The 13,274-nt window shown below is 42.2% G+C and overlaps 1 protein-coding gene across 9 annotated transcripts in view; it reads right to left on the reverse strand.

The window, feature by feature from the left end:
* The window catches only part of ttll5 (tubulin tyrosine ligase-like family, member 5), a 55,889-nt gene that overhangs the window by 31,944 nt on the left and 10,671 nt on the right, over positions 1 to 13,274 (reverse strand). For 7 of the 9 annotated variants that reach the window (XM_037796634.1, XM_037796635.1, XM_037796627.1 and 4 more), the window contains exons 10-16: positions 12,395 to 12,496; positions 12,202 to 12,293; positions 11,883 to 11,990; positions 4,730 to 4,811; positions 4,381 to 4,442; positions 888 to 982; positions 287 to 328 (exon numbers count right to left, since the gene is read on the reverse strand). In XM_037796634.1, coding sequence (XP_037652562.1) covers positions 287 to 328; positions 888 to 982; positions 4,381 to 4,442; positions 4,730 to 4,811; positions 11,883 to 11,990; positions 12,202 to 12,293; positions 12,395 to 12,496 — 583 coding nt within the window. The remainder of the gene's footprint in view (positions 1 to 286; positions 329 to 887; positions 983 to 4,380; positions 4,443 to 4,729; positions 4,812 to 11,882; positions 11,991 to 12,201; positions 12,294 to 12,394; positions 12,497 to 13,274) is intronic. The other 2 variants (XM_037796633.1, XM_037796631.1) reach the window with 1 other exon arrangement.

Raw genomic sequence — 13,274 nt, forward strand, 5'->3', positions numbered from 1 at the left:
CTCTGTACAACAAAGTCTCTGAGTTTTGGATCAAATGGTGCATTGCGGCATTCAAAACAATTGCTTACTAAGGCCACTTTGCTAATGTAATGAGAATTCTATTAAATATAGCATTAGGAATCGATCTGTCTGCCTGTGTCTGTCACTATGAAAAACAGTAATGCCGCATAATCAAATAAGCCAAAAGCAGTGAGCAATTTCTTACCGGTAATGTAACAGGCATCAGGGAATTGCAAAGGAACAAGGCAAAAGAAGATTAATATGTCTGAGTCTGAAGAAAACTCACCATTCTGCTGTGTGCAGTGGCTGTCGCTGCAGAAAGAAGTTTCTAAAGAGGCAATGGACGAAGACAGTGAGTGGTGGGTGAGCATCAGCATTACCGTTTAACCTTGGCGAAGCCGCGGCGTGCACGCTCCATCGACACGCGACAATGAAACACTGTTACTGTATGTCTAAACAGGCCCTTTACACAATATAAGGTGGAGCAGAAATCTGTCTGATTAAGTAATCTCACTCCAGCAGATCCTGCGCCAAATCTGGGTGCAGTAGTCGAGCGGAGGGAGCCAAGTGCATTAGCTGTTGTGGCATCATTAAGCAACAAGACCCAGAGAGAGCATTAGTCACTTGATTAGAAATGATAAAACAATAAAGCCACAGAGTGTAGCACTTACATACTGATGTCACTCAAACAGTGTAATTACATTAGCAGTTGTTTTGCATTACAGTGAATTTTCCATGAGGGCAGAAGAGGAGCTCAATGGCAGTGGCAGGAATGTACTGTAAGCAACACGGAGACGAAGACAAGAATGGGAATGTTTCACAAGGAAGGGTGAATGAGTGCAACACTTGGCTCAGCTCTTTGCTGTGTGTGTGTGAGCATCCAGTACCTGTGTTTTTTGGGCTGCTGGGTGCTTGAGGCTAGGGTCCAGGGTGACTCGGTCAGAGCGTGGTTGTCTCGACAGGGGGTCCTGACACACAAAGCCTGCGGGGACACAGTGGAGCCATAAAGGGGGTATATTGATGACATCAGGTCTTAAAACATGTTACTCATTCCCATGATCTTCATATATTGCATCAGATCTTCAATGTTGGTGCAAGAAGACCAAAGTGGAGCGAGGGTCACGAAGGCCATAAATTACATGTAAATCAAAACAATATCTTCAACAATGTCGTGCTCGTTCAAAGACATTATATTTACTTTCAAAACTTTTTACTTGGAAAAGGAATACATGTTTTGATATGACCTTCCTTAAAGGAATAGTTGTACATTTTGGAAAATAAACGTATTCACTATCTTGCCGAGAGTTAGATGAGAGGATTGATATCACCGTCATATCTGTCCGTTAAATATAAAGCTAGCAGCTGGTTAGCGTAGCTTAGTTTAGCATAAAGACTGGAAACTGGAGGAAACAGGTAGCTTGGCTCTAAAGTTAACTAAATCTGCCTACCAGAAACTATAAAGTGCACCAATAAACACGCCATTCTTGTTTGTTTGATCTGTACAAATTAGATGTTTTATGGGAGGTTACTTGTCGGACTATTTATTCTCTCTGAGCAGTTGTCAGGCAACCAGCGGAGACTCTAGGATGTTACCGTACAGCTCGTACCCTGATAAAACTTGAACTTCGATTGTTATAAGAATAGATTAAACGTGTTACTTTGTGAGCTTTAGAGATGCTGGTAGGGGTATTTTGTTACTGTCGGACAGAGCCAGTCAAGCCGCTTGTTTCCAGCCTTTATGCTAAGCTAAGCTCTAGGATCTTGTACTCGTACCCCTTATAAAACCCCTTATAAAACTTATATTTATTAGTAACAACTTTTATTTTTATACATATAAAATATGGCTGTCAATCGATATTTAATCGGGATTAATCGCATGATTGTTCATGATTAATCGCACGTTTTGTATCTGTTCAAAATGTACCTTAAATGGAGATTTGTCAAGTATTTAATACTCTTATCAACATAGGAGTGGGCAAATATGCTGCTTTATGCAAATGTATGTATACATTTATTATTTTATTATTAACAAATATTGTCCGGAAACCCTCACAGGTACTGCATTTAGCATAAAAAAATGTGCTCAAATCATAACATGATAAACTGCAGCCCAACAGGCAACAACAGCTGTCAGTGTGTCAGTGTGCTGACTTGACTATGACTTGCCCCAAACTGCATGTGATTATCATAAGGTGGGCATGTCTGTAAAGGGGAGATCGTGGGTACCCATAGAACCAATTTACATTCACATATCTGGAGGTCAGAGGTCAAGGGACCCCTTTGAAAATGGCCATGCCAGTTTTTCCCTTGCCAAAATTTAGGCCCAAGTTTGGAGTGTTATTTAACCTCCTTGACGTCAAGCTACTATGGCATGGTTGTTACCAATGGATTTTCTCGTTTCATAGGATGCCAGTATCTTCACTTTAGCTTTAAAACTTAGACCGCTTAACAAAAAACTATTAAACTATTAAACTATTCCTTTAATTTTTCAGGGAAAGAAGATATGCTTTCTTACTGTGACTCTACTTTGGATTTAGCTCCACACATTTACATTCTAGTGGTAGTTGATAGGGGTGGGGAAAAAATGTTTGTAATTCACATTTCCCACTAAGATGTTCCCACCCAGTCAATAAGATTTAAATCTATGATCTTCTGTTTATTAATTCCCACACTCCCTCAAGGCCAACCAGTGGTAAGAGTGAAATGTAAAAGGAATATGTTTATATTGCATCTTGCCGTTACACTTGAAGTGAATTACGTCTATTGACAGCTTGGAGCCTGAGGCTACTACCTCATCCAAGCCGTCAGGTAAGAATCAGAGGCCCCCGCCACGCTCTTGCCTAAACACAGCAATTATTACAAACACGGGCGACACGGAGCTGACAGCTTCACACAGGCGGAAAATGAATGCTAATGGAATGCTGTCATTATTTACAGGTCTGGGATGCGGCCCAAGTGTTATCAGCCAACAGCGACTTAGTTTGTTTGGTACATAATAGATGTGCTATGTTTTACATGCCACTGCTCATTTTCCCCAGACCCGCAGTAACGTCTCCGTCCAAAGATAACTGGCAATTTATGATTCTACTCTTTCATTTAATGAGCCAGAGGGAGGGCTTCAAGCCACAGCATGGCCTAGGCTAAGACACGCACACATAATGTGCACTCACACACACACACACAATAGCCATTCCTTTAATATCATTAGGCTGAGACCACAGACAGACTTAATGGTTCAGTGCCAGTTTAGATGGATGCCTGCTAATCAGTGGGCTCCATGTATCCTGTGAATGGTAATAAGGATAAATCAGAGGATTAAGTGAAGCTGAATAATCAAGAGATGTGAAAGTTGGGTTAATATTTGTCTCTTTTTTTGCTACATGTGCACTTTTAACTCTCATCTACAGGGATATAGACAAGCTGTCAAGGTATGATATTCTCCTCAGTTTAAAGTTACACATCACAAAATTCTACAATAAGCTTTTCATCTGCATGAGAATTCAATAATTAAGATGGGAGGAGACGTAACAGAAACCCATCTCATTCCCTGCTACAAACACTGTTGTATAAACAGTGTTTATCTCTGCCTTGGGCCAGGCATTTTTTGTATCTTAGTGCGCAAGATTGCTTTAGTTTGACATGTCGGATCCAGTTTCTCCAGAAAGCTTAATGACTGCAAAACAACTAAGGCCTCTGTTGACAATTTTGTCCGTGAGTCATTTGATGTTAATTAATGAAGTCTGCGGTTTATTCTCTCTCAACACTGGAGCTCCTATTATGAAGCCATACAGCTATTTTAGGCAGTTTGCACAAACAGACCAAGTGGAATGAAAAGAATCATTAAGCCTTAAACAATAGACGACTGTCTCTACCTGCTTAAAACCTGCCAGTTACAAGTAAGGACAGCTAGCATCTACGCCTTTTGAGTGAGGTTAGTGAAGAAAACACAGCATAATTGCAGCACATTTCATTTTAAAGTAGCTTCTCCAAATTAACACAATTATATAATTTAGCAATGAATAATCTCTGATTGTACCTCAAGCAAAATATTATATATTTTTACCTATTATGTCTTTTTTTCCATTCATATCTAAAGTAATCGAGATGTTCTTAGATACATAATGGTAAAATTGATTATTAATTAAAGCTTTAAGTATCTAAGAACATCTTAGTCAGTGTAAATGTGTTTGCTCTGAATATGACTGACCCTACAGTATGTTGCTAAAAAATATTGACTCCTGAAATCCAGATGTTCCATCTTAATTTTGATTTTTTTTGTTGGTGGATTATTTCAAATGTATGCATTCTTAGTAATACAAATCTGTAATTGTAATATTGAATTTAATTTAATTCAATTTAATTGTTTCAGCATGTACTCACCAACAAGCGAAAACATGTCTGCAATCATGCTGGCCTTTATCTTCAGATCCAAGGGCGCATCACTGTAAGTAAGTGGGAAACAAAGAAACAAATAAGAAAATGACAACACATACGCATACACAGAGTAGAGGAAATGAGTCAACTGTAAGAAGATACAGATCTGTTGCGTGACCTTGACTAAACTGCTAAACTGACTCAATGTGGCATTTTATTAACATCCTTTTTTTGGGGGTTGCATATTCAAAGAAAAGCCTCGTTTGAGCTGGTAGGGTAAAAGAAACAGTTTCAGTAAGAGGTTCTCCTGAAACGACTAAATAAAGAATCAAATGATTAAGACGGTGTCACTCACCAGGCCAGGGAGGGAGAAAGGTTCACCTCTAACAACCAGGGTTTGAGGTTGGAGTCAATGAGCACGTCAAAACCGTACAGTTCTACAGGGGGAAACACAAGATGAATCAAACGGTTTTCACCACAGACCGGGAAGTAAATCTACTCACTGAAAATAAAGAATGAAGGCTATCAAAGTCACTAGAGTTTTATCATAGCCCCATTATGTGGCATTTGGCAACATGGCCTGCGCCTTTCTGCTACTGATTACACGCATGTTATATCCCCAATCACTCAAGAGAGAAACATTCACCAAAGCCTGCTACTGAGGGATTGGCTCAATTACATTAACTAAGTACATACACATTTCATCTGTCATGAAGCTGCTTACGTAAGACGGTAGATCAAAAACACACTGTGGCTGTGAATATTTTCATACATGCAGTCAGTCATTTTCTCATGACTGGGGAGGTTAAGCAGTCTACATATTGTCACTACGTATTAACAAGAAGGATGACGCTTTAATGGGTACCAGAAAAAGCTTCACCCCCGTCAGAAAGTTAGTATCTTACCCAACTGGGGCAATAAAATATGAACTCCAGAAGTACAAAGCTGGAAATGTGACAGCATGTCCCAAGTATATTGTATATATTTCACTCCAATAATAGCTTAGCACTGAGTGACACAATAAAAGCCTTTTTACAAAGTGGTCAGGAAGTTCCCTGTGTAAAAAAATCATCCATTCTGTCCCAATTTTCCCTCTTGTTTCACTGACTGATATATATGGCTCACTGCGACAGAGTTGGCCTATGAAAGCCCTCACACTGCTCTGGGGAGTGTCACCCTGTAAGCCAACGACCCGCCGGCCCCAGCAGCAGCGTGCAGGCAAACCACAGTATTTTACAGGGATCGGGCAAAACCCAGTCATAGAGCCAGGGGAAAAATCCCAGTAATGGCACTTCAAAAGAATAGACTGTGTCAGGGGGGGTTGGAGGTTTCAAAGCTGCCAGAACCGGCACTGTTTGTTCTAGCATCTCAGGTCAGTGCCAGTGTTACGCACGAGGCAAACAAAAGGCAGCGTGACGGCGAGGAATGGCTTTATATTGCACTTGGTTGAATAATGTTTTAGGCTGGGCGATTATAATTTAACAAGATGAGTTCAATTTATGTGGCTGTACTTATTACTTATTGTAGATATCTGCAAAACAAATCTAGCCATACAGATTGTCGAGGCAATGCCTAACAAATATCAAGTACTTGACAATGCACAGAGTTGACACAAGATAAGTTCCCTCATCATGAGGAGTACTACAAAATGGGGGCATGGAGTTTGAAAGACTCGTGCATTTACCAGACAGTGAGACTCTAACGAAAGATGCTATCGAATTGCATTATAGGAAATTTAAGCTCCAGGGTTTTTCCAGACTGCTTCCACTTTGATCGTTCTTTTTTAATCTGTCTCTTGTGAGTCCCCCAACTTTATTGAAGTGTAATACTAAGTCGCTTGAGTACTCTTTTTAAGATTTCCTGAAAACATGAATTGTTTTTCTCTACTCGTCTTTTCATCATCTGTATCAAGACATGTTGGAGAAAAAATGCACACTGGGCTATATTACATGGGTCAGGAGGTCAACATATGGTAGCGTCCAAATTGGTGTAACTGCAAACTGTACTTTCATAATGGAACTGAACAAAGTTTGCCATACATCCCTGAGCCAAGAGCAGCAACCGAAGCTGCCACTGCCATCTTTAACTTCTTTAGCTTCTGAGGATGGACGTGGGGACCCCCACTGCTCAACAGTGAGCAGAGACACCGAGATTTCATTTTCCACTTGCCGGCTTATCCCATTCTAGCCGCTTCTGTATAAAAACGCACACATAAAACAGTATGCATTAGTCCTGGGGAACGCAGCACTGGAATAAATGGGTTTGAGCCTGTAGCGCCTCACCAGTGGCACCACAACAACAAGGGAAAATGGGGAGGCGTTACACCACCTCACCCAGCCCCCGACAAGCAGGCTCCATGTGCCGCTCATTTTCCCCCAATTAGGAGCAGACGCCGCTCCTGCCCCATGAGCCGCTCGCTGCTAGACACGTTTGTTCTATGGCTCGACCACGCTGTTAAACGTGCCCGCAGAGAGGCCACAACAAGCATCACAGACAAGGAGAGGAGAGGCAGCGAACATCCACATCACACCCATTAAAGAGGGAGGAGGAGGAGACAAAATGTGACAGAGTAAAGGGATGATGAAGAGCTTTTTTTTGGTTTTTATTATTGGATGGGCGCTGCTGGAAACTTCACCACAAGAGACAAAACGCCCTAAAACAATAATCTCCCCACCCTGGCCATGCAGCCGGTCGGCCCACAACAACAACAGCAACATTAAGTGTCTCCTTCATGTGTGTTTGCTTCATAGGCGAGGAGGACACTTGGATTACTCTTGCATCACTCTTAGAGAAATTATTGGCCCTGAATTGTTGTTGCAGGGAGCACAGCGGAGCCACAAATGAAAACAACAAATTAAAGTAACAGTTAACACTCTACAGCCTTATTATGATAGCAGGACTCAATCCATTAATCATTCTTTAAAAGATTTTGAATTATACAGCAGCCACACTGTCATCACGAGGCATACCAGCGCTGTGCTGCAGTGCAGTGTGGGAGTATCTGACAAATGTAAAACAGGGAGAGTGGTTCACAGACGGGGGATCCAACCACACTCAGCACTTAATGAGGGACGTTCAGTGGAACACAGGACCAGTAAGTGGAATGTTTTGTGTGTAATAAAATAGGCCTTTGGCTTGGCTAATCAGATCTTAGTCAAAACATCTCGTAATCAGCATCCCTCAGCAAAAAGCCTGTCCATTAATCACACGGCAGCGGTAAGGAGCTGCATGGGTGGCATTTTTTCCCCACAGACACACACACTCTCACACACTTCTTACCAATGTAAGACGAAAAATCTGTTGTTTTTATTTCTTCCCACATGAGACATTACGGAGCTATAAAAAGCTTTTGTTACAGTATGCCCATTTAGATACGGATGTGCAATTTGAGCAAAGGGAAGAAATCCCATTTGAAAACAATAAACATGGTATTAAAGCCATTAATAGACATTAAAATGGCAGGGAACAATTTGCAGTAAATTAAGATTATAATGTGCTTTATGATCTCACATGGCTCCCTTCCAGACAAGCCAGGGGCCGTATAAAAACCTCTAAAACAATGGCTGCTTTTATCGGCACATTCGCGGTTATTTGCTGCCCTGCATTCTGATGCCTTTACCTGTTTACAATTACAGGCAGCTGCCGAGGCCCGGGATGAACGCTTGGGTGTACTGTAGGTTGCAGGAGGAGTGGGAGAGTAGTAAGAATAAGTGCAACAGGGAGCTGAAGCTGACAAGGGCTGACTGACTCCTTGGTGGTTTGGGTGGGTTTTATTTAAGAGCCCACAAAGATACTAGACTGGACTCCCTGAAGCTTAGTCAGACCTGTGTGTTTGTAAAACCCATACTTTACGCTGGTTCCTGCATGTCTCTGTATTCATACCGTCCATACATACTCACGCACGCAACATGACCACACTAGGAGAAACAGATCAACGGAGAGAGGACGAGGGTGGTCCTCTGGAACCGTCAATGTCTGTCTCTGGAAACTTAATCCCGTAGACAGACTATGAATGCTGTAATTAACTTGCTTGGGGCCATCTGAAGACAACAAAAGTACACTAAATTCAAAAGTAAACTGATACGGCTGAAGTAGGGTAACTGGCATGTTCACAGCAGACCACAGTGTATTATATATCTTAGGAGAAGGTGTACAACCTAATTGCTTTTGTGCCACACAATGACACTGCTGCAGTATCTATGTCTATACAGGTCTCTATAGGCTTACATATAAGATTTCAACATTGTTGCACGCGGATGGTAACACCCTCAAACACCCGTAAAGCTAAAAGTTATTATGTTGTTCTTTGTTCCTTTCATTTCAAATCCAATGTGGACTGAGTAGAGTCAAAACAAACCAACAGTTGCTGCCTCCAGAGCTCCCAATGTGCGACTCAAAAGATGGCCCCAGACCAGTGTCGTGTCATCGGTAGGCTTGAGTGTTTCCTTCCATATTCTCACACTTTCCTTCAACATTTTTAGATTCATACTCTATATTTCCTATCCTATACTATACAGAAGAAATATCAGATGATGTTGTTGATGCAGGAGCAGAGTTCTATTTGTAGTGTGGTGCAATGCAGTACGTACATTTACGTGTTATCACTGAGCATTCCATAAAGCATTTTTGCGATAGAGTGCTGCAGAGAAGACGTATTTTTGTAGGCCAACCTGAATTGGGTTTTAGATTACTGCATAAAATAAGCTCTGTGGCAAACAAACGTTTATAATACTTTAACATTTTGTTCCGTAACATAATCTACACAAATAAACACCACTTTTATTAATTGTAAATGCAATCACCAGAAATAAAAAGCTAACGTTAGGCTATAAATGAACTACACCACGGTTGCATGTCTTTACGTCACCACCACTACGCTTAAGGCGGACTGGTGTTCGGTGGGATGACGTTTAGTAGTCTCATTTAGCCACTTTTAAGACAATTAAAAGCTTCATTATTCACAAGTGAGATATTTACTGACTGTATTTACTGATTTTATATTGTAGAACAAACGTTAAAATCTCTTCTTCATCTCTCGGTATCTAGCGGTGCGGTTGCAGATTGCAGCCAACTGGAGCCTCTCTCATGTGCCAAGTGTGTAAAAGACGTACGGTGGCCGACGCGAAAGCGTGAATGGCCCTCTCTCGAGCCAGTTGTTGTAAGAGAGCCAGTGTGTGTGTATGTTGGAAGTGAGTGGTGAAGCAAGAGAGAGAGTGTCGCCGACGGCAGCGAGTAACGTTATCGACTCCGGCCCAAGCAGGAAAAGTTAACAGTGTTTGGTTTGTCCATTCTGGGATGTAGAAACATGGCAGACTCCGTGAAGAGGACCTGCTCCCTATGCAGATATGAAGGGCTCATTCTAAGGTAACGAAAATACAACAAGTCTTATTTCCAGGTGATTATACACTAAAGAAAACATAGTTATTAATATTATATTCCATTTCTGCCAATAGATCCCCCAATTGTTACATACTGGTCCTTTAACCACAGACCTTATTTCAGGCATCTAACCAGAAGCCCATTAAAAAACACCTAATTTCTGGGTTTTGGACTCATTCCTGCAGTACTCTGTTGGGACATGGGGATGTCTGTATAAACACATATTCCAGGCTAACCTGAATGAGTGAATGAATGAGAATAAGAGCAAACTTGTTTTACTATCGCACCAAAGATATGTGTCATCTGGTTGTTCATTCATCACGTGTGTATGAGAGCCAGGTTGAGGCTCGGTAAGCCACATTTCCCTGTAAATACCTGCATGGTCAACATTCACACCCTGGGCTAATGTGTTTTTCCACCCTAGCAGTTATGCTCAGGGTGCAGATAGCATCTTTATGCAGGCGACCGTCTGATGGTGTGAGTCCACGCTGCTAGCGCCCAAACAACCACCAATCAGGGGGGCTATTATGTCTACAGAAGCCTGTCACAACTTCAAAATCCCTTTATTTTTTCTAACATCTGAGAGGTGAAAGAGAGTGTGAGCAGGAGAGGGAGAATCATAAACAAACAGAAACAGCGAGAGAAGAGGAAAAAGAGACAGCGGTGTCGAGGGAGGCTTGGCCAACGCGCTCGCTTTCAAACCCCAAAATCTCAGAGAGACTGCCAGACAGAGAGAGAGAGCGCAGACAATTAGTGCCAACACCAACACGGGTAATGGCTCCGAAATGGAGTTCACACGAGCCCAATGCTAGGCAGGAGCAGCCAAGAAAACAGTCAGCCTAAATCAGGCAGACCTGAATGGCAACAGAGGAGGAGGAAGCAAATTCCTGCTTCAGTCAATAGGCCCTCCACGACCCGGCAGCCAGTCAGAGGGCAGCAGCAGGCAGGAAGGCTCCACACTGAGGAGCGACTGTCTGCAGCCTCAGCTCGGCTCAGTGGAGAAATAGTATAGAGGAACTGCTGGACAATGAATATGAAACTGAAAGGAAATGTGAGGGGTGGGGTCGAGTGTGTGACTAAGTATTTGTGAGTGTATCTGCAGTGTGGGCATAAAAGGGAATTTCATCTAAAAGAAATTCTTGCGAAGCTGCAATTCTTAAAGGGATAGTTCGGGTGTTTTGAAGTGAGGTTGTATGAGGTACTTATCCTTAGTCAGTGTACTACCTACAGTAGATGACGGTCGGCATGCCCCCACCAGTTTGGTGAAGCAGACAGGAGTTACCGCACAGAACCAAAGCAATGTACTGCTGTAGACGGGGTTGACAGCAAAACCACAATTTTTAGCCGCCTAAAAGAAAGGCCCACCTAAAAAAGTCAATATCAGTTTGAGTGTGCGCTATTTTTAGAATATTTACACCACTTTACCTTGCAGTCAGACAGCTATACAGTCTATGTTTCCAACGGGGAACTGAAGCTGTTATATATGCTCTCGCCAAAGCAACCAGACTCCATTGAAAAAAACTGTAATTTTACCTCGCAGAAGACGGGAGTTGCTGGTCCACTACTGCCTCGATCGGTTAGTTTGATTGGGTCATTGTGTGACTTTGGCAAGTTCGGACTCACCAAAGTTGCACAATAACACAAACAACCTAATCGTTCAAAGCACAATAGACCAGAAACCCCATGTTCTGCAAGGTAAAATTACTGTTTCTTTCAATAAAGTCTGGTGGCTATGGCGAGAGCAGAGATGGATACAACAGCTTCAGTTCCCCGTTGGCAAGGTAAAGTTGCGAAAATAAACTGATATAGATTGTTTTAGGTGGGTCTTTCTTTTAGGCGGCTAAAATACGTTTTGCTGCCGGCCCCTTCCACAGCAGTACAATGCTTTGCTTTCATCCTGTCTGCTTCTCCAAGCTGGGGGCGTGCCGACCGTCATCTACTGTAGATAATTCACTGACTATGGATAATTACCTCATACAACCCCACTTCAAAACACCTTTCCTTGGCAGCTTGTTTCACATGACGTCTTTCACCTTCAAACGAGCCACTGATCAGTGCAGGTTTGATGGACTTGTTTGATTTACTTACTGATGGTTAAAAACATTTTAAGAAGAATATGAAATGACTACCGAAGCAGTTTGTCTTGTGGGGAACAAACATCTTGCAGGCGGTGGCTATCTGTAGTTCGGCACTCAGCACAGCTTTGATGATGACGTCCTCCACCTGTCTCATCAGCACTGGAATAGACAACATTAAGAGATGATATACTGTAGCACTCAAGAATTTTTATGTTTTGGTTAATTGATAGACACTTTTTGTTAGATTCTGAAGGAAAAAAAACAAGCAAGAGTTCAGAATTGGCAAACTGAGTCCATTTTACTCCATTATATTTGACATTAAAACAAAAGAAAAGGATGAGAAAGGGAAGAAAACAAAGGTTTGACTCACATGTGGTGTCCTTCCCCTCCTGCTTCAAATACCTCAACACTGCACTCATACTCCACTTGTTCCCATAATCCTCAACTTCAGGGTCATCGCAACTGAAAGGAAAGAGATGCGCACTTCAAACGCTGAAGTTCTAACAAACGGATGAGTCAATGAAGCTTCCCATAACAGCCCCGTGTTCACTGGTGAAAGTTACCTGACATAATCGCTGCTCTTTTTGTTCACGCTGTAGTTGGTGAGATGCATGAACGTGTTCTTAATGTTCTTTGAAGTCCGGTCATACTTGACTGTGGCAAATCTGCGGGCAGACGGTGTTTTATTTGTGCAAGGAAGAAAATAATCCAACACTTTTAATACATATTTATCTGCCATAGTGTCCATATGGCTGACACTTGACTGAATGATGGGGGCACAATGGAGGGAGATTAGCCTCTGGCAGTGTTTGAGAGGAGTGGATGCCACATGTGCAATAATGAGAATTCCTTGGCACGCACTGTGTACCTGAATACCGACGCAACAGGAAGGAATGTCAAGAGATAAAAGTGGGATTCAGAATTTGGCCATGATTTATTGCCCACAGTTGATAATGGAGCCAGCAAACAAGAGGGCGGTGGCACTCTGCTTCCAGCACGTACCTCTATCAGACCAAAGCCTTCTATAAATCATTTACCCTCTCCTGACCTACCTGTGCCTGACTGACAATAGCCTCTTCTTGGATTAATAAATGATTCTTGCTCTAAACAAGAACATCTAATAAATATAGCGCAATTACACAAAGTTATCATTAGATATGATCTTTGAACAATGACACAATCAGCAATAATTTCATGAGCACATCCTACAAGTGGAACAATAGAGCGCTTTGTTTTAAAGTCAGCACCACAGCGCAGCTATACAGCAGCAGGTCTGAGAGGTTAAGGCTGCCCTCTTCTGGGCGCTGACGGAGCACCAGTGGATGGGCCTCAAGTGCATGAACCAGGCAGTGTCTACACCACTACTCACTATTCAAACAGGTGAATGCTTTTCTCAGTACTGAATTTACTTTATTAAAACTCCTCACATTCAGGGCGTTTATA

The sequence above is a fragment of the Sebastes umbrosus genome, chromosome 16, assembly GCF_015220745.1.
Source record: "Sebastes umbrosus isolate fSebUmb1 chromosome 16, fSebUmb1.pri, whole genome shotgun sequence".
In the NCBI taxonomy this organism is placed as follows: domain Eukaryota; kingdom Metazoa; phylum Chordata; class Actinopteri; order Perciformes; family Sebastidae; genus Sebastes; species Sebastes umbrosus.